The sequence below is a fragment of the Plecotus auritus genome, assembly GCF_963455305.1.
Source record: "Plecotus auritus genome assembly, chromosome: 3".
NCBI classification, from domain to species: Eukaryota; Metazoa; Chordata; class Mammalia; order Chiroptera; family Vespertilionidae; genus Plecotus; species Plecotus auritus.
In genome coordinates this window covers 125,027,116-125,048,183 of record NC_137772.1, presented here as the reverse complement: position 1 = coordinate 125,048,183, position 21,068 = coordinate 125,027,116, and the positions used below count along the sequence as shown (strand labels likewise).

The window sequence follows — 21,068 nt, the reverse complement described above, 5'->3', positions numbered from 1 at the left end:
TTTTTTTGTGGGAATGATTGGTTTCTTCGGCTATTGGTAATGACTCAATCTCCAACCCCCTTCTCCCTCTCTGGACTTGAAGGGAGAGTAGGTGTTGAAAGTTCCACATTTTAATCATAGTTGGTATCTATCTATCTATCTATCTATCTGTCATCTATCTATCTATTATATTACAGTACAATAGTGCTTTTCATACCATATCATAACATTCTTCAAAGAGAAAAGGGCCAAGACACTCTGAAGATTATGATTAAGAATTTGGGTGTATTGAGGGAGGGGAGGCTTGGTTTACGACTGTAGTAACTAACGATGTGGTAATGGCACTGGGTTTGACAAGTTGATTAATGAAACAGACTGGGGAGAGCCCAGGCCCATTCTATGATAGAGGTGGCATATAAGTGCGAAAAGGAAGGCAAAAATGATTATCTTTATGGTAAAAGATAAAATTGGATTACCTCAAATCACATAAAAAATCAACTCCAAGGGTTGCAGGTTCCCCAATGCCATTGGGGTATGTGCAGGAGGCAACCGATTGATGTGGCTCTCACATCAGTGTTTCTCTCTCTTTCCCTGTCCTCCCTCCTTTCCACTCTCTCTAAAATCAGTGGAAAAAATATTCTCCAGAGAGGATTAACAACAACAATAAAAAAAAAACAGCCTTGGAAGAAAATATATTAAACAACTGACAAAAAATATAAAAAATACACAAATCAGTAAGAGCCTAAATAATCCAATAAAATAAATGACCAAATGGTAGGAATAGGCAGTTCAAGAAAGTAGAAATTCATGACTGAAAAATGTAAGAACAGATACCCAACGTCACTGATGATTAGGTAAATACAAATAAAATACCATTTTGAAGTCTGATCAGATAAAGTATGAGGATAAAGTATTCTGCTCCTCAATATAGGAATACCTCTACACATTTTCAACCAGAAAATGTATAAAGTATCCATAACATTGCTGCTCACAGTAGCAGAAACCTTGATTAATTCAAATGCCCATCTGAAGGACAAGGAATGAATTAACTGTGATAGTGTCAGTAGAATATTATACAGCAGTTAAAATGAAGAAAGTACACTGACATGCAGCAGTACAGAACAATGTGGGTTTTTTTTTTCTTTATTGATTTTTAGAGAGAGGGAGGAAGGACGAGGGAGAAAGAGATAGAAACATCAATGATGAGAGAGAATCATTGATTGGCTGCCTCCTGCACACCTCCTACTGGGGATTGAGCCTGCAAGCTGAGCATGTGACCTCTTGGTTCCTGGGTCGACTCTCAACCTCTGAGCCACACCAGCTGGGCAAATGTGTGTGTTTTTTATTTTTTATTTTTTTTATTTTTTTAAAATAAATCTTTATTCAGATTATTACAATTGTTTCTCCTTTTTCCCCCCATAGCTCCCCTCCACCCGGTTCCCACCCCACCTTCTGCCCTTACCTCCCCCCGCACTGTCCTCATCCATAGGTGTATGATTTTTGTCCAGTCTCTTCCTGAACCCCCCTATACCCCATTCCCCCTGAGAATTATCAGTCCACTCCCTTTCTATGCCCCTGATTCTATTATATTCACCAGATTATTCTGTTCCTCAGGTTTTTAATTCACTTGATTTTTAGGTTCACTTGTTGATAGATATGTATTTGTTGTTCATAATTTTTATCTTTACTTTTTTCTTCTTCCTCTTCTTTAAGAATACCTTTCAGCATTTCATATAATACTGGTTTGGTGGTGATGAACTCCTTTAGCTTTTTCTTATCTGTGAAGCTCTTTATCTGCCCTTCAATTCTGAATGATAGCTTTGCTGGGTAGAGTAATCTTGGTTGTAGGTTCTTGCTATTCATCACATTGAAAATTTCTTGCCACTCCCGTCTGGCCTGCATAGTTTCTGTTGAGAAATCAGCTGACAGTCGTATGGGTGCTCCCTTGTAGGTAATTAACTGTTTTTCTCTTGCTGCTTTTAATATTCTCTCTTTGTCTTTTGCTCTTGGCATTTTAATTATGATGTGTCTTGGTGTGGTCCTCTTTGGATTCCTTTTGTTTGGGGTTCTGTGTGCTTCCTAGCCTTGTAAGTCTATTTCTTTCACCAGGTGGGGGAAGTTTTCGGTCATTATTTCTTCAAATAGGTTTTTATAATGTGTGTGTTTTTTAATCTTCACCCAAAGATATGCTTTTATTAATTTTCAGAGAGAGAGAGGGAAGGAGGAAGGGAGAGGAGATAGGAAGGGAGGAGAGAGGAACAGCAATGTGAGAGTGAAACATCAATTGGTTGCCTCCCATACTCACCGCGATGGGGGATCAAACCCACAACCTAGGCAAGTACCCTTTTGGTGCACGGAACGACACTCCAACCGAGCCACTGGGCCAGTCCAGAAGAATCCTTGTAATGTAATATTAAGTAAAAATGTGAGTAGCAAAAGATTATATACAGTATGATAGCTTTTTATAAAGTTAACTAAAATGTATATGTATACTTGCATTTATGTTAAGTACATTGTGTATCATATACATGTATAAACATACACATACATACATGATAAACTTGTGAGGAATACATAAAGGTGTAATAAAAAAGGGGCCCGGTGAATGTGGCTCAGTGGTTGAGACAGACCCATGAACCAGGAGGTCACTGGTTCTGTTCCTGTTTGGGGCACATGCCTGGGTTGCGGGGCTTGATCCTAGTAGGGGGCATGCTCTAAGCAGCTCATAGATGTTTCTCATCGATGTTTCTATTTCTCTATTCTTCCTTCCTCTCTAAAATCAGTAAAACATATTTTTAAAAAAACTATAAAAAGGGAAGGAAGAGGAAAAGAAGGAAGGCAAAGGTTGGTAGAGAGAATCATTTAGATGTAAATTAAAGTCAAGGTCTGTTTTTTTCTTCTGTGTGCCATGTTTGTAGATGCTTATTATATTAAGAATAAATAACAGCAGGCCATGCGGAGTCATGAACTAGCAATTTGAGTGTCACAAACTAAAGATTATGGTTAATTCAGTTCTGTGCACTTGGGTTTAAAAAGTGGGTTTGTCTATTACTGCACTAATTCTAGTCGTCTTCATGTTTCATATTTACTATTAACCTTTGTCTCATGTTCACTTATTTACTAATCTGTTCATGATGCCCTTTTTCTGCTCTGTTTCCATTCCATACATCATACTTCATCAAATTAGTACTTCTCAACTCTGAAGTTATTATTTATTTCCTATAGATTAGTGATTCTCAAACAAGAATGATTTTATCCCTAATGGGTCATTTGGTAGTGTCTAGAACATTTTTGAAGGGCTACAAGTGGTTGAGTTTAGGGATACTGCTGAACACCTTACAACGCACAGAACAATACCTGACAACAGATAATGATCTGGTCCAGTATGTCAGTAGTGCTGAGGTTCAGAAACTCTGCCATAGGTTTGCTGCAGTGAATCTCAGTATCTTAGATCCAACTTACCATCCTATATGTTCTTTGAGGGCAAGTAGGGTTGAACAAAAGAAATAAACTAAAATTTTAAAATATTAATTTGATGGACATGGGCCCCAGACTAAAAATTGAGGATAAAATAAAGAATGTAGCTCTAAACTTCCAAGTTGATTTTCTTTACTTTGATTTTTTTGATGCCTAACAGTGATTAAGGCAACCCTATTTCCTTTGTCCATACTTAATTTTGTGCATTTGTTAAATTGAGCTGCAAATAAAGAACAGAACTATGACGAGTATTTCTATCTGAGTGGAAACATTCAGTTTTAAAGATGAATATTAGGTCACATATGGTGATTTCAGGGTAGGCTGGGAAATGTTGTTAAAAGATGACTTCCTGGGAAAAAAAAGTAGTCATAATGTACACATTTAAAAATAAACATGTATAAAGAATTTTCTTTAAGTCATGAGGGAGCCAGTCACATAAGACATATTATAGATCAAGAATAATTAAATGAGTGTGCAAACTGGCTTTTTCAAGGGAGAGGAGGGAAGATATTTGAACCTCCACCAGACAGAACAGAATACATATGTCTGTAGACAAGAATTATTTTGCAGTGCTACCAGTTATCTATATCTTACAGAAGTGTAACATATCTTCCATAGAACCTAAATCAGACACGGAAGGATAGGTATCCTTTAAATAATTCATAGTTTTCCACTAAAGCACAATTGTTTTCCTCTGCACTATTTGGGATTCAGCTTGACTACCTTGGAAGCAGACACAGGGATGAAGGAGTTAAGTAAAAGTGTAAGATTTTTTAGTTGATAGTGTCCCTCAAACAATCTCTTTGTCACACTGATGCTAGGAATACCACTGCTTGGCATAGTAAATTTCAGGTCCTTAGTATAGCATTTAAATTTCCCTCTGATGTAATTTCAACATAAATATCTCTCAGGTTTATATTCACTCTGCCCCTCCTCTGTGGTACCTCCCCATTTCTCCCACATAATATTTCACCATCGTGGACACCTGGACACATTCATACCTTCTTTTTTGTTGTTGTTTCATTTACTCCCTTAGCATAAAACACTCTTTCCATTTGTTTTAGCTCATTGGTTTGTAGTAAACATGCCAAATCAGCTGTAAGATCTTTCCTAATATCCGTGAGAATGGCTCCCTTCTCTGTGTTTCCATGCATAATAGTTCTCAAAGTATGGTGCAGGATCCTTTCATTATCATCTGGGAGCTTGTTAGGATTGTAAATTCTTGGGCCCTATTTTTGACCAATTGAGTAAAAAACTCGGCATGGGGCCCAGCAAACGGTTTTTACAAGATTCAGAAGGGTGCTAAAGTTTAAGAACCAGTGCCATGATGAATTGCACTTTTTAAATAGCTATTTTGCCTTGTATTTTATATCAATCTTTAAGCCTCTTGATAAGAACCCATATTTCATTAATATGGGTTCACTAATGCATAGTAGATACTCAATACATCTTTACTAACTTGAAATTAATTCCCTGATGAAATAGCTAGAAAACAAAATTTATTTCTCCTTTGTTTGTGGAAATTACACTGATCTTTCGACTAAATAATAAATGGGCAAAAGTTATAGCTATGTTCACTTGTGTATATACTTACCCTCTTACTGCTTTTATTTCAGTAGAACTTGCCACTTGACCTTGGTTTGAAAGTTACATTGAATTGATGTTTTGCACTATGGCCAAAATGCCATGTGGGAGTTAAGAGCACAAAACTTCAGAATCAGAGTCCTGGGTTTGCTTCCTTACTCCCTCCCTAGAGGGGTAATCCTTGTTCTCCTTATTTATGAAGTAGGGAATTCTATTCCATAGAATTGTTTCGAGAACTAGTTAATGAGTGTGAGTATTTGGCAAAGACAGAGAGGTCCTTTAAAAAAAAAATTATATATATATATATATCTTTATTGATTTCAGAGAGAAAGGGAGAGGGAAAGAGATAGAAACATCAATGATGACAGAGAATCATTGATTGGCTGCCTCCTGCACGTCCCCTAATGGGAATCAAGCCCGAAACCCAGGCATGTGCCCTTGACTGGAATCGAACCTGGGACCCTTCAGTCTGCAGGCTGATGCTCTATCCACTGAGCCAAACCAGCTAGGGCAGAGGTCCTTTTGATCTGGAATTAGAGTTTTCTTAATAGGGTTTCACCTGGATTTCTTAGCAGTCATAGGTAAAACATTATTAGTTGTTTTAGTTTGTGACATTTTTAAAATGAGATTTATTGCCATGTTTCAAAATAATGTTAAACATGTTTGTTGTAAAAAGTTCGGCAAATACAGAATAGAGTAAAAGAGAAGAGAAAATCCTCCCACTCAGTGATTACCATTGTTAAAGTTTTGGTGTGTTCCTTACTAGATGTTTTTCTATGATATTCTGCATGTTCACTCATCTACTTTTCAATTGAGATATGGTGACCATTCCTAAGTCATTCAAGACATTTCACCAATGGAAGCTGTCCACTTGACAAATATAGTTGATTGTATTTGAAGCATTAAAAACTATTTCCCTTTTTGGATTTTAAAACGAACACATGTTTGTCCTAGATAATGGGGAGCAATAGAAGGGAAAATAAATTGCATATACTCTATAGGGAAACCAACCACTGAGTACATTTTCATGTTCAGCTTCTTAGTCTTTATAAGAAACAACCAATTGGAATTCAAGATAAATCATTTTGAATGCCTAACAGTATCACAAGCAAATTCCAATACAGTATATATCTTTAAACATCATTTTTCTTTCTTTGAGGAATGTGGCAGGCATGGTGATAAAGTTGTTTTAGTTTTCTTTTATGTTTTGCTAGGGATTAAAACTATGCTATTCCACTGAATGGTTGGAGAGTTTTGAAAAAGATTGCCATATACACACAGACATACTACATAGATACACTCTTCAATTCATTGTTACTTTTGAATTTCTTTATGCTTTAAAAACAAGAATTCATGGCTTAATGCCACTGTCTAAATATATTTAGTACAGAAATACATGTTTAAAGAAACAAAATCTACCTTGATTTTTATTCAGCATCAGAATCAGAAATGTTTACTATTTATAAGTTGTTTCTGATATTTGTTGTATTACGCTATAAAAGAAATATTTTGAGTGTATAAATTTAGTTCTATGTTGTTTTATAATGACTATTTTTATTGATAATGAAACCAGTTTTATGGAATTATTATAAATGGTCAAAGTATGTTTTTATTACTTTGTTAGTAGTTATTTAAAGTAGGTTTGATTTCTTCTTTATCACTCTGAGAGATTTATGAGTGTCTGCAAGTTGTCATCTGTTTTCCTATGAATTACTCTAGCATTTCCTGCAGAAGTTGACAGCTATCATAGCCTATTCCCTCTAGAACCACTGCCACCACCCAATCGAATACAGAAATCAAGTAATTTTGGCTACATTACATCTTGCTATAAAGCCGTGAATAGCAAAGATGATCTGCCATATTGCCTTCGGAGGATACATGGTAAGGAAGATAAATTATCCTCTCTTAGAAGCATATTAGTGAGGCTAAGATTATTCAAACATTCCTGAATACATTTATTTATTTAATATACTAGAGGCCTGGTGCACGAAATTTGTATATGGGGATGGGGAGTCCCTCAGCCCAGCCTGCACCCTCTCCAAACCAGGACCCCTCGAGGAATGTCCGACTGCCTCTCGCAATCCGGGACTGCTGGCTCCTAACCACTCGCCTGCCTGATTGCCTCTAACCACCTCTGCCTGCCTAATCGCCCCTAACCACCTCTGCCTGCCTGCCTGCCTGATGCCCCTAACTGCTCCCTTATTGGCTTGATCACCCCTAACTGTTCCCCTGCTGGCCTGATCACCCCTAACTGCCTCTGCCTTGCCCTGCATCCGGGACCCAGGATACCCTCCTCCACTGGTCGCAGGCACCCGGGACCTGGGCTTCCCTCCCTCTGGCTGGCCTCAGGCACCCAGGACCTGGGCCAGCTTCACCTGTGCCAGCCACAGCCGCAGGGGACCACGAGGCGGGCGGCTTGTCCCTCTCCCGGGCTGCAGCCTGGCTGGTCCCCATTCCTCTCTCACGAGCTCAATTGTGCCTGGCTGGTCCCCATTCCTCTCTCCCAGTATTGAGTGTCTGAGCCCATTACGGTGTGATGGCGTGATGGCGTGATGACCATTTGCATATTAGCTCTTTATTATATGGGATTATATGGAATTAATTTAAAAGATAATAAGTAAATTTATTATTTCATTTGGCAATTAGTACTTATAGTAATGTATAGCATTTTTTTTTCTCCCCATTTCTGATGAACTAAGGGAAGATGTCATTGACAGTTTAGTAAAAATTTTCTTTTTTAGGTTTTCGTCTTGTTAACACAAAGTGCATGGTGTTGGTTGATATGTGGAAAAAAATTCAGCACTCAAATATTGTAACCTTGCGTGAGGTATTTACCACTAAAGCATTTGCAGAGCCTTGTGAGTAATTTGTAATTGTTTTTCTGCTTATAAGCCTCACTGTTGAAAGCCAGATTGCATTAAAGAACGTTTGTGTTTTATTTTTAAGCTCTTGTGTTTGCATATGATTTCCATGCTGGAGGAGAAACTATGATGAGCAGACACTTTAATGACCCCAATGCTGATGCCTATTTCACAAAGAGAAAATGGGGTAAGGAAAAGATGCAAGCAAGCTGTATGTTGACAAATGCTTTTGCCCTGTGTGAGAGTGGTTTGTATTTTAAAATACACGCAAATTTATCCCTGTAGTCATTCCGCTTAATGACCCTATTGCATTTTAAAAAGAAATGAGGTCAATCTGTAACCAAGTTAGGAGATAATGTATTATGTGTATAGACTGAAATGAAAATGGTGTGAAAGACTCCTGTAGATACCTGAAATTTAAAACTGAGAATATGATAGAAATTTTATCCAATTAACAGTTTTTTTTTTCTTTTAAAAATATAATGCTTTCTGAGTAGAGATGATTTGGAAAATTCAGTAAATTGTAAAATAATCCCTGTAGCTTCACCACTCAAAACACAACCATTATTTCTTTCCAGCCTTGATGTTTTGTTTTGGTTTATTTGGTTTCCCTTTGCATTGTTTTTATTTTATATCATACTGCATTTTCCATTTAAGTCTTTTCCCCTTAATTTTTATGTTTTCTGAGTATAATTTAATGACTCCCTCAGAGTCTAATGGGACTATGTATCATTTATGAAATTATTTTCCTAAACAAATTATTTTGTTTAAAGGTGTAGTATTCTATGTTACTTAAGGAACTAGTCTTCAAAATAAATTTTCAGGTAGCTTTTACTGAAGCGGGGAATGTTTTCTTTTCTTTTTTGCCCTTTTTCAATAATATCGCAAAGAACCAAAATATTTTAATTATATTCTGAAAATGTTTATTAAAGGATAAGTTGTTTCAAAGTAACATTTTGAGATGTCTGTTAATTAATTTATGTAGTTGGGAAAGGAAAGATACGGTTCATTTTCTTGTTTGATGATAGGAAAGAAGTGTGGTATTTTGTACCATGATTTTTAATATTTTTAAGATTTTCTTAAATGCATACTGAGAGAAACTAAGGAGGGAGAAAGACTTGAGTCACATGACAGTATATTTTGCATTTTGATTCCAGTAAGGTCTCATTATGAATAAAAATATGTTTCTTCTCTTTACTTTTAACTGCTTTCTGACAGTTACAAAAGAAATCTGTGGTTACATGGCTGTTTCACATTAAAAATCTGGTCATATAATGTGGTCATTTTTTTTTTCCTTTTGCCATGTCATCTGTAGACACAATTTTGTTGAAGGGGATGTGGTATGACTTTTTCTATAGATGAACATAGCTGTAGTTGTTCCAAGTTTATTTTAGTAATACCACCTGTGAAATGACTGTTGGCTGTAATTTATAGCTGCGTTTCTCAACATCAGTCCTGTTGCCGTTTGGGGCTCAATAGTTATTTTCATAGGGGCCATCCTGTACATTGCAGGATGTTCAGCAGCAGCCCTGGCCTCTACCCACTAGATCAGCTGTGGGCAAACTACGCCCCGCGGGCCGAATCTGGCCCGTTCGGCTGTTCTATCAAGCCCGCGGAGCCGAAAGAGCGGAGGGTTCTCTTGCTCTCCCCTCCACTCCTTTACTTTGAATTTATATTAGTTCACACAAACACTCCATCCATGCTTTTGTTCCGGCCCTCCGGTCCAGTTTAAGAACCCATTGTGGCCCTCGAGTCAAAAAGTTTGCCCACCCCTGCACTAGATGCTACTAGGAACTCCCTACTGCAGTAGTGTTACCAAAAATATCTCCAGACATTGCCAATGTCCCTTAGGGTGAGCAAAATTGCCCACAGTTGAGAACCACTGATTCATTGTACTTCTTTCCAGTTTTAAAAGAAATCTTAATTATTCTGTTTTTGGTGTTGACTGATTATTTGATACTAAAGGCCCGGTGCATGACATTCATACACGGGGGAGGGGGATCCCCCTCAGCCCAGCCTGCGCCATCTTGGGGAATGTCCCCCAAGGGGTCCTCAGCGCTGTCATGGAGGCAGGAGAGGCTCCTGCCACCACCGCTGTGCTCACCAGCCAGAAGCCAGGCTCATGCTTCTTAGCGCTGCCTCAGAGACTGCCGTGCTAGCCATGAGCCCGGCTTCTGGCTGAGCAATGCTCCCCCTGTGGGAGTGCACCGACCACCAGGGGGCAGCTCCTGCATTGAGCATCTGCCCCCTGATGGTCACATTATAGTGACCAGTCGTTCTGCCATTCAGTCAATTTGCATATTAGGGTTTTATTATATAGGATGTTTACATTTTTGCAGGAATCAGTCCTTTTTTTTAATATTTGAAAGTACTGTTTGAATGGTAGTAATATCCCTAAATGTATCATATATACTTTAATTTACAGCAACTTCTATTACAAGGCAGTCCTCTGTTTTCCCATTGTGAATATATTTTTTAAAATTTGTATTGTTAAAGAGTACTAAAGATGTTCCCCCTTTCTATTCCTACTTTGCCCCCTTCCACCTGGATCCCACCTCATACCAGGTGTTAACCACTTGTGTCCATGGATAATACTTATATGCATATAAGTTCTTTGGTTAATCTCTTCCCACCCCCTTCTCCCCTTCCCTCTGAGATTCATCAGTCTGTTCTAGGTTTCCATGCTTCCGATTCTATTTTATTAATCAGTTTATTTTGTTCTTTGATTTTTAGATTTCAATTGTTGATAGAAATGTATTCACTGCCATTTTATTGTTCATACTTTTTATGTGTTTTTTTTTCTTAAAGAAGACCCTTTAACATTTCATGTAATAATGGTTTGGTGGTGATGAACTCCTTTAGCTTTTTCTTGTCTGTGAAGCTCTTTATCTGACCTTCAATTCTAAATGATAGCTTTGCAGGATAGAGTAATCTTGGTTGTAGGTCCTTGCTTTTCATCACTTTGAGTATTTCTTGCCACTCCCGTCTGGCCTGCAAAGTTTCTGTTGAGAAATCAGTTGTATGGGTGTTCTCTTATAGGTAACTAACTGCTTTTCTCTTGCTGCTTTTAATATTCTCTCTTTGTGTTTAACCTTTGGCATTTTACTTATAATGTATCTTGGTGTGGACCTCTTTGGGCTCCTGTTGTTTGGGGTTCTTTGCACTTCCTGGACTTACATATCTATTTCTTTCACCAGGTGGGGGAAGTTTTCTGTAATTATTTTTCAAATAGGTTTTCAATTTCTTCTTCCAGCACCCCCATGATACAAATGTTGGTACACTTGAAGTTGTCCCAGAGGCTCCTTACACTATCTTCATATTTTTGGAATCTTTTTTTTTTTTGCTGTTCTCATGGGGTGTTTTTTGCTTCCTTGTATTCCAAATCACTGATTTGATTCTTGGTGCCCTCTACTGTTGATTCCCTGTAAATTATTCTTCTTTTCCATTAGTGTATCCTTCATTTCTGATTGGTCCTTTTTTTGTCATTGATATTCCTCACTACGTTCCTTGAAGTTCTCACTAAGTTCTTTGAAGTTCTTACTGAGTTCCTTGAGCATCCTTATAATCATTGTTTTGAACTCTGTATCTGGTAGTTTGCTTGCTTCCATTTCATTTAGTTCTTTTTCTGGCAATTTCTTCTGTTATTTGTGACATGTTTCTTTGCATTTTGACTGCTTCCCTGTGTTTGTTTCTATGTATTAGGTAGAGCTGCTATGTCTCCTGGAATTGGTAGAGTGGCCTTATGTAGTAGGTGTCCTGTAGGGCCCAGTGGCTCAGCATCCCAGGTATTTGAGCTGGGCACTCCAGGTGCGCCCCTATGTGAGCTGTTGGGGCACATGCAGGAGGCAACTGATTGCACTGTCTTGTTGTAGTTGAGCCTTGATTTATGTTGGCATCACTGGAAGGGATTAACCCTGAGGCCAATCGGCTGTGAGGACCAGCTGCTACTACAGGGGAAGAGTTGCTGTGTAGGAGAGACCCCTATGGAGCAGGACTTGATTCAGTGGGTCTTTGGTGCGCAGAGTCTGCCCCTTGAGTGTGTTACTCGTGGATGTGGTAGGGTTATAATCTGGCGTGGACTAAAGCTAACCACTGGGTGTACTGGCTCTTGGGCTTCATGGGAGGTGCAAAGTCAGCTACTGCCTGTGCCCTGCCTGGGGCCATCCTGCATGAGCTAAAGAGCAATCTGAAGATGGCTGCTATTTGTGTTGGGCTTGGAGGTACCCAGTAGTAGCCAAGCTGTGAACTAAGGCAGGCTGCTGCAGGTGCCAGGCCTGGGGGTATGTATTATGAGGTGTGGAGCATGCTGAGTCCAGCTGCTGCTTGTTTGAGAGATTTTTAGGCAAGTATGAAGCCTGAGCTAGAACAGGTCACTCATATGGAAAAGCCACTGCAAACAGCTTGGGTGGGGCAGGGTCTCAGGGAATCACCCGGCTGAGGTGAACAGTGTGGACCAGGTTAATGGATGCCTGAACGTTGCCTTAGTGTCAGGGAGGTCTTGGCAAAGAAAAAAGAACAGTGACCTCTGCCATCACTTTTTTTTTTTAAAAAAAATATGCTTTTATTGATATTTAGAGAGAGAGAAAGAGAGAGGGATAGAGAGACAAAAACATTGATGAGAGAGAAACTTCACTGACTGACTGCCTCCTGCATGGCCCCTACTGGGATCAAGCCCGCAACTAAAGCATGTGACCTGTTGGTTCCTGGGTTGATGCTCAACCACTGAGCCACAACGGTAGATCTCTGTCAACACTTTTGTTTGGGAGAAAGTTGACTCCCAGTTCTTGCTCTGATGCCAGACAATTTAGCTTTTCCCCCTCCCCCATATGTCCCTGGATCTTTCCAAACTACTGCTCTAGCACTGAACCTTAGAAGGAGAGAATGTGCAGGCCCTTTAAGAAGAAGTGCATGGGACTCTTGGCAGCCTTTGTGTCACTCAGCCGTAATACCCGCTGATTTTTACAGCCTGAAGTTACTAGGACTTATCTTCCTGGCACTGGAACCCTGGCCTGAGTGGAGCTGGAACTCCTGATCCTTAGGTGTGTACTTCCGCAGACAAGATATCCCTCTGGATTAAAATAATGCCACACATGGATGTTAGACTAACCCAGTGGTCGGCAAACTGCGGCTCCCGAGCCACATGCAGCTCGCAAGCTGCAATTTGCCGCTCTGTTGACTAATGAGTTTGCCGACCACTGGGATAGGGGCTTAATCACAAGGAACAACAACAGCCTGTAATTATTGGAATCGAGAGTCTAGGTCAGTGGTTGGCAAACTCATTAGTCAACAGAGCGGCAAACTGCGGCTTGTGAGCCGCAGTTTGCCGACCACTGGACTGACCTATTCCGCATCTCTGACCCTCCTACCAGTCTCAATGTGGCTTCTTTAATTCTCTAGTGGTAGGACTTAGCTTCAGTCAGATTTCAGGTGGCTCTGAATCATGATTGTTCTGTCGTTTAGTTGTAAGTTTGATGTCATTATAGGAGGAGGCGAGTACCGTGTTTACCTATTCCACCACCTTTACTCTCCCCCCAAGCCCCAAGGTGAGTATTAAAAAAAGAAAATAAAGGCCAATGTTTGTATAAACTTGTAGAGACATAGATGGAAGTCTAATGTTTTCTTATACTTTTTAATTTATTAGCACAAAAACTGCATATTGTATGGAATATGCTAATTTAGAAAATGGTAATAATAATAATACCATACCATATAGGAGTTATGATTAGAGGTTTAAAATGAGAAAATGTGGAGGAGAAACCAAGATGGCGGCATAGGTAAGCACCTAAACTGCTGCCTCGCACAACAATTTCAAAACTACAACTAAAAGACAGAACGGACACCATCCAGAACCACAGGAAAGCTGGCTGAGTGAAAATTCTACAACTAGAAGGAAAGAGAAAAACTCACAGAGAATTGGAGGTACGGCAAAGGGTCTTTGTGCGCGCAGAGGGAAGGGCAGCTGAGAGCCTGGCTGACTGTCTCTGGCGGGAGGGGGAAGGAAGCCCCCAACCGCACTGAACCCGAGTTCTGACTGCACTGAACCCCAGTCCTGGGCGAAACCCCGCGGACCCAGGTTCATACAGGGGGAGTCTGGACTGTCAGGTAGAGAGAAAGGCACCCGGAGACTCGGAGACCTGGGGGCGACCCGGGGGAGCTCCGGCAGGCAGGGTTCTGGAGGCTTACGCGCCAGTGTGCACAAAGGCTGCGGAGGTTGCCACAGGCTTTCCCTAGCAGAAGGGAGTCCGAAGCTCCTGACTGCACTGAACCCCAATTCTGACTGCACTGAACCCCAGTTCCAGGCGAGCCCCTGGGGACCCACGCTCTTGTGAGGGGAATCTGGACTCTAGGGTGGAGACTCGGGAGCCGGGGAAGGCAGAGGTCTGCAGGCGCGCGCACACAAGGGCAAGGCTGACTGGAAGCCAAGACTGTCCGCCCCGCCCTGAGACTCCACCCCATCCAAGCTGAGCACAGAGGCTATTGCAATTTGGCAAGTCTAATCCTATAAGGCTGTCTCCAGCACCCAACTTCTCCCAGCGTAGACACAGCTGATCCTTACAGCCAACTGGCCTGGAGGTCAGTTCCTCCCAGTGATACCAACAACAATCAAGACTTAACTACAACAAGGCTGTACACACAGTCCACAAAGGGGTGCACCAAGAGTGTCCACCTCAGGTTAACTGGGGAGGCAGACCCACTGGGCCATATAGGAAACCTAGCACACAAATCTACCCTACCAACTCAGGGAAGCAGTGAAAATGCGGCACCAAAGAAACAGATCACAAATGAAAGAAATGGAGGAAAACAAACGACTGGATATAGAATTCAAAACCACGGTTATAAGGCTCTTCAAGAATATCCTAGAAAAGGCCAATAAATATAACGAGACCCTCGAAGATATGAAAAAGGACCAACTAGAAATTAAACATACACTGACTGAAATAAAAAATATTATACAGAGACCCAACAACAGACTAGAGGAACACAAGAATCAAGTCAAAGAATTGAAATATAAAGAAGCAAAAAACACTCAACCAAAAAAGCAAAAAGAAAAAAAAATCCAAAAATTTGAAGATAGTGTAAGAAGACTCTGGGACAACTTCAAGCATACCAACATCAGAATTATGGGGGTGCCAGAAGAATACAGAGAGCAAGATACTGAAAACCTATTTGAAGAAATAATGACCGAAAACTTCCCCCACCTGGTGAAAGAAATAGACTTACAAGGCTAGGAAGCGCACAGAACCCCAAACAAAAGGAATCCATAGAGGACCACACCAAGACACATCATAATTAAAATGCCAAGAGCAAAAGACAAAGAGAGAATATTAAAAGCAGCAAGAGAAAAACAGTTAATTATCTACAAGGGAGCACCCATACGACTGTCAGCTGATTTCTCAACAGAAACTATGCAGGCCAGACGGGAGTGGCAAGAAATTTTCAAAGTGATGAATAGCAAGAACCTACAACCAAGATTACTCAACCCAGCAAAGCTATCATTCAGAATTGAAGGGCAGATAAAGAGCTTCACAGATAAGAAAAAGCTAAAGGAGTTCATCACCACCAAACCAGTATTATATGAAATGCTGAAAGGTATTCTTAAAGAAGAGGAAGAAGAAAAAAGTAAAGATAAAAATTATGAACAACAAATACATATCTATCAACAAGTGAACCTAAAAATCAAGTGAATTAAAAACCTGAGGAACAGAATAATCTGGTGAATATAATAGAATCAGGGGCATAGAAAGGGAGTGGACTGATAATTCTCAGGGGGAAAAGGGTATGGGGGGCTTCAGGAAGAGACTGGACAAAAATCATACACCCATGGATGAGGACAGTGTGGTGGAGGTAAGGGCAGAAGGTTGGGTGGGAACAGGGTGGAGGGGAGCTATGGGGGGGAAAAGGAGAAACAATTGTAATAATCTGAATAAAGATTTATTTTAAAAAAAAAGATAAAATGAGAAAATATGTATATATAACTAGACAGTATCTGGAACATAGTAAGGACTTATCCTATATATTAAAAGCCTAATATGCTAAGTGTCCAGTCATCTGGTCAACCAATCAAAGCGTAATATGCTAATGATATGCTATGGCCACTCAACCACTCACTATGACATGTACTGACCACTGGGGTAGACAGTCGACCAGTCAGTATGACGTGCACTGACCACCAGGAGCAGATGCTCCTACCTGTATGTTAGCTTGCTGCTGAGGTCTGGCTGATGGGGACTGAGCGAGACGGGCTGGACACACCCTGGAGCCTTCCCGCGGTCCCTACCTGACTGGCCAACCTCCCGCGTCCCTCCCCGGCCCCAGTCGTGCACCAGTGGGGTCCCTTGGCCTGGACTGTGCCCTCTTGCAATCTGGGACCCCTTGGATGCATGGTTTTGGCCCCATTCTACAGGCTAGGCCGAGGGACCCCACTGGTGCATGAATTCATGCATCCGACTTCTACTTTGTTATAAATATTCCTTTTCCTTATTATCACATTTAATAAATAGTTTTATTTACATTCTTTGTCAATGTCTTTGACATTTTCTTGGCATTTATCACTAGAGCCACATTCTGAGTCATCTAACACTGTTTTCCAGATTTTATGACCTTTCTTTTATTATAATATTTTCATTTATTTCAGAGAGGAAGGGAGAGAGAGAAAAACATCAATGGTGAGAGAGAATGACTGATTGGCTGCCTCTTACATGCTCCACACTGGGGATCAAGCCCACAACCCAGGCATGTGCCCTGACCAGGAAATCGAACCCTGACCTCCAGGTTCATAGATCGATGCTCAACCACTGAGTCATGCCTTCTGGGCCATATTTTATTATCTTTAGTTCTGTCTAAATTGAGGGATAGCAGTTTTTGAATTTTAAATTTGCTTTTTCCTGGAAATTTTATGGCAAGCCATAACTACCTAATTGCTATTTAGTATCTCTACAATTAACCATTTAACTGTCTTTAGATCTGATTGACAAAAGGTTTGTTTACAACTATATGAACACTTGGATTTATAAGGTTACGTTCTCTGAAATACATTAGCCCTGCCCTGGGCGGTGTGCCTGTTATTTGGTGTTCTGTTAATCCTCACCTGAGAATATTTTTCCATTGATTTTTAGGGAAAGTAGAAGAGAGAGGGAAAGACAGAGAGAACCATCGATGTGAGGGAAACACATCAATTGGTTGTCTCCTGCACAAGCCCCTACCAGGGTTTGGGCTGAGGAGAAGCCTGCAGCCAAAGTACATGCCCTTGACTGGAATCGAACCCAGGACCCTTTAGTCTGCAGGTGGACACTCTATCATTGAGCCAAACCGCCTAGGGCTATTTGATGGTTTGATTCCCTATCAGGGCACTTACCCAGGTTTTGGGTTTGATTTCTGGTCAGGGCACGTGGGAAGCAACTGATTGATGTTTCTCTGTCACATTGAAGTTGCTCTCTGTCTCTTTCTCTCTCCCCCCTCTCTCAAAAAATGGTTATAAAAAAATTTTCTTCTTCCGTAAAATAAAAAAGAAATACAGTAGTTATCCTTTATCTGCAGGAAATACATTCCAAGACCCATAGTGGATGCCTGAAACTGCAAGTAGTAACCAAATTCCTTGTGTGTGTTTGTGTGTATGTGTATCTGTATGATATTTTCTCCTATACATACCTTTGATAAATTAGGCACAGTAAGCGATTAATAACAATGACCAATAATAAAACAATTATGTAACAATATACTGTAATAAAGTTATGTGAATGTGGTTTCTATCTTTCTCTTTCAAAATATATTGTTGTACTTGTGATAATGTGAGATGATAAAATGCTTATGTGATGAGATAAAGTGAGGTGAATGACAGGCATTGTGATGTAGGCAACTATTGACCTTTTTGATGATATATTAGAATCTTCTGCTTCAGGAGATTCTGTATCATTTGCTTCAGGAGATTCTGTATCATTGAGCCATGACAATGTCGATGGCTGGATGTCAGGAGCAGATGATCTTGATTGTTGGGGCAATTTAATTTCTAACTGTGGTCAACATTATTTAACTGAAACCACAGAAAAAAAACTGCAAGAAAGGGGGTACTACTATAACTACAAAATCTGGATTAAGTTTATATGGCTCCTTTTGTACTGATAAAAGAATTAACAATGACTCAGAAAATAATATCAGGAAACACTAGTGAAGCCAGGGCCTGTGTGACCTGGGTTCAAAGGCCTAGAGAAAGAGCTGATGTGCAAATTAATACACAAGACAAGAAATATAAATTTGGAAATTATGGGGGAAGCCAGCTGTGAATTTAGTTCAAGAGACTGAGCTCCACTGAATCTCTGCACCCATCTTCTTTTATTTACTACAATACACAATTGCCTTTTAGGAATGCAAACAGACATATCAATAGTAATGTTTAGTAAACAGTAAAAGGATTATCAGGTTAGGGAGGTTGCCATTGAGTCAGCAGCAGGTAATAAAATGCAGATATTCAGCCCTGTGAATATCAAAGCCCCATTCAGCCTTCTGACTGGACTTCTCACATTTATATTAATTACTGTTGATCTTGGCTTCCAGCACACAAGAATCAATAGAATCAAAATGATGACTCTTTATGGTAGACCAGATGTTTTTGTGTTTTAACTTTACACATAAATGACATTTAGTGTTTTATATTCTTGTCTTTGTGAATTGGATGTTATCATATCTAACTGACATGGCTGAGCAGTAGAAGGAGAATAAGAAAACATTCAGCATAAATGATGGTAGAGACTTTTATTTTCCTTAAGCCACAAAATGAACAGGTCTCACATGCCTGAACAATAACATAAGGTAGGATTATCCATATTTTAAGTTAAATAACAATATCTATAGTTTCTGTTTTTAATCAGATTTATATTTATTTCGTTCACAATTAAATACAGATTTTTAAAATGATTTTTGTTACAGTGGTCACAGAAAAGAACAGTTCAGTGAGAGCTCTGCTGCTAATAATAATGTAAAGGTATAATCTCAAATTGGGAAATTTTGGGCTTGTCCCTTCTTACTTACAGACTAAACTTAAATTTTACATGTATACATATGTATAAATTGACAAATTATACCATGAATATAAGTGATTATTTTCTGTTAATTTTGGTTTGAATGTTTTAGTCTTTTAGTTGATTATTTAAATAAGTTTTTAAAATTATTATTTGCTTTATAGGTCAACATGATGGACCGTTGCCCAGACAGCATGCGGGATTATTGCCAGAATCTCTTATTTGGGCATATATTGTCCAATTGAGTTCTGCACTGCGTACCATTCACACAGCAGGTTTGGCATGTCGAGTTATGGACCCAACAAAGATTCTGATAACTGGCAAAACAAGGTACTAGCATTTTGAGTTTTGGCTTCTTTATTGCACATTTAACCTATGACCGGTTTTAAACAAAGCATGATGATTTGTTTTAATTTTACCTTTTCATATATTCCATCCAGAAGAATTGCTGTGACTTTTGAGTTCATTTGTAATTAAAAAAAAAAAAAAAAAAAAAAAAGTTGAATTCTTTAAAAAAAAAAAAAAAAAAAAGCCTGGTTATTAACCAAGAATCTTGTAAGGGTTTGGAGGTATGTATGGTTAGGGTTGGGGGGATATATAAGTAATATCAGTACAACTTTTCTTTGTACAACTGTGATTCTCAAATTTTAGCTTGAATCAGAATTGCCTGGGGGGCTTATTTATCACATATTGTTGGGCTCAAATTTGGACCTAGAGTTCTCATTCAGTAAATATGGAGCAGGGCCTGAGAGTTTTCATTTCCAACAAGTTCCTAGGTGATGCTGTTGCTACTGATTGGGTCACATGCTTTGAGAACCACTGACAGAGTTAAGTAGACAGACCCTAACTTCAGCAGAGTTTCATTTGAGTTGTAATTTTGAGACTTGTCTTGGGCAGTGTAGTATGAAGAGCTCAAGATGTAGTACCAGGTGACTTAGCTTCCTGGCTCTGCTAGTTGCTGTCTTTATGACCCTGATCAAGTTCCTTAACATCTATGTGTTCAATAACCTTATGAGACGGGTACTCTCCTCACCATTTTCTACATTTTAAGGTACCTGTCTCATAAGATTATTGAGAGGATTGAATGAATTAATACATGTAAGATGCTTTAATATTGGCTAATATATCTTCAGCAAGTGTTAGGACGCTAAGTACTGCTCTTTACATGAATGAAGCAGCTTGGTACAGTGAAAAGACCACTGGGCTGGTAGTCAAAGATACGAGTTATAGTCCTGGTTTTATTGGTTACTGACTTTTATAACCGTAATATCTTTGAGCCTTAGTTTCTCATCTCTAAAATAGTGATTAGTAGAGGCTATATGGGAGTAGGACAGAAGGTTAGAGTAGATAATATTCTGAGATTCTTCCAAATACTACAGGAAATGATAAATTTCCACTAATATGTAATTTTCAAAATCTCATTTTAATTATTTTCTTTAAATCTCTGATCTTTAAAGGTTGCGAGTAAATTGTGTTGGTGTATTTGATGTCTTAACATTTGATAACAGCCAGAATAATAATCCATTGGCATTAATGGCTCAATACCAGGTGAGTAAGAATTAACATGAATACCTACTTAATAACTTAAGGCTTAGTCTTTTTTGTTTTTTTTTAAGACAAATTCTGTTTATTTTAAAGTACTTCAGGGTTTTAAGTGTAGATTTTAATTTATTCTGGGTGACTTTTATGCAAACTTTGAACATCTGTTTCTTAATCACTGATGTATTTAGTGTAGAGCCCTCATAAGTTGGAATATACAGAATTAATGACTCTAGCTGTTCAAATGAAAATGTATTTATATGATTAGGGTATTTGTCCTCAGCAGAATTAAAACAGATTAATTGGTCAGCTGAATGAATTAAACGAGATTTCACTTTTTTACTTTTAGAACAGTTGTCCTACTACCAATCTGAAAATTTTAGAAATACTTTCAAAGAAAGTGTTGTATTGCCATTTTTTAAGTAATTTTTTTTGTAAATATATTTTATTGATTTTTTACAGAGTGGAAGGGAGAGGGATAGAGAGTTAGAAATATCAATGAGAAAGAAACATCGATCAGCTGCCTCCTGCACACCCCCAACTGGGGATGTGCCTGCAACCAAGGTACATGCCCTTGACCAGAATCGAACCTGGGTCCCTTCATTCTGCAGGC

General features: G+C 39.3%; 1 protein-coding gene across 5 annotated transcripts in view; it reads left to right on the top strand.

The window, feature by feature from the left end:
- Positions 1 to 21,068, top strand: part of PAN3 (poly(A) specific ribonuclease subunit PAN3) — a gene marked incomplete at its 5' end in the record, with an annotated part of 196,405 nt that overhangs the window by 153,714 nt on the left and 21,623 nt on the right. For all 5 annotated transcript variants that reach the window (XM_080658498.1, XM_080658497.1, XM_080658496.1 and 2 more), the window contains 5 exons: positions 6,760 to 6,921; positions 7,782 to 7,898; positions 7,987 to 8,088; positions 19,081 to 19,246; positions 20,374 to 20,464. In XM_080658498.1, the coding sequence (XP_080514624.1) occupies positions 6,760 to 6,921; positions 7,782 to 7,898; positions 7,987 to 8,088; positions 19,081 to 19,246; positions 20,374 to 20,464 (638 nt within the window). The remainder of the gene's footprint in view (positions 1 to 6,759; positions 6,922 to 7,781; positions 7,899 to 7,986; positions 8,089 to 19,080; positions 19,247 to 20,373; positions 20,465 to 21,068) is intronic.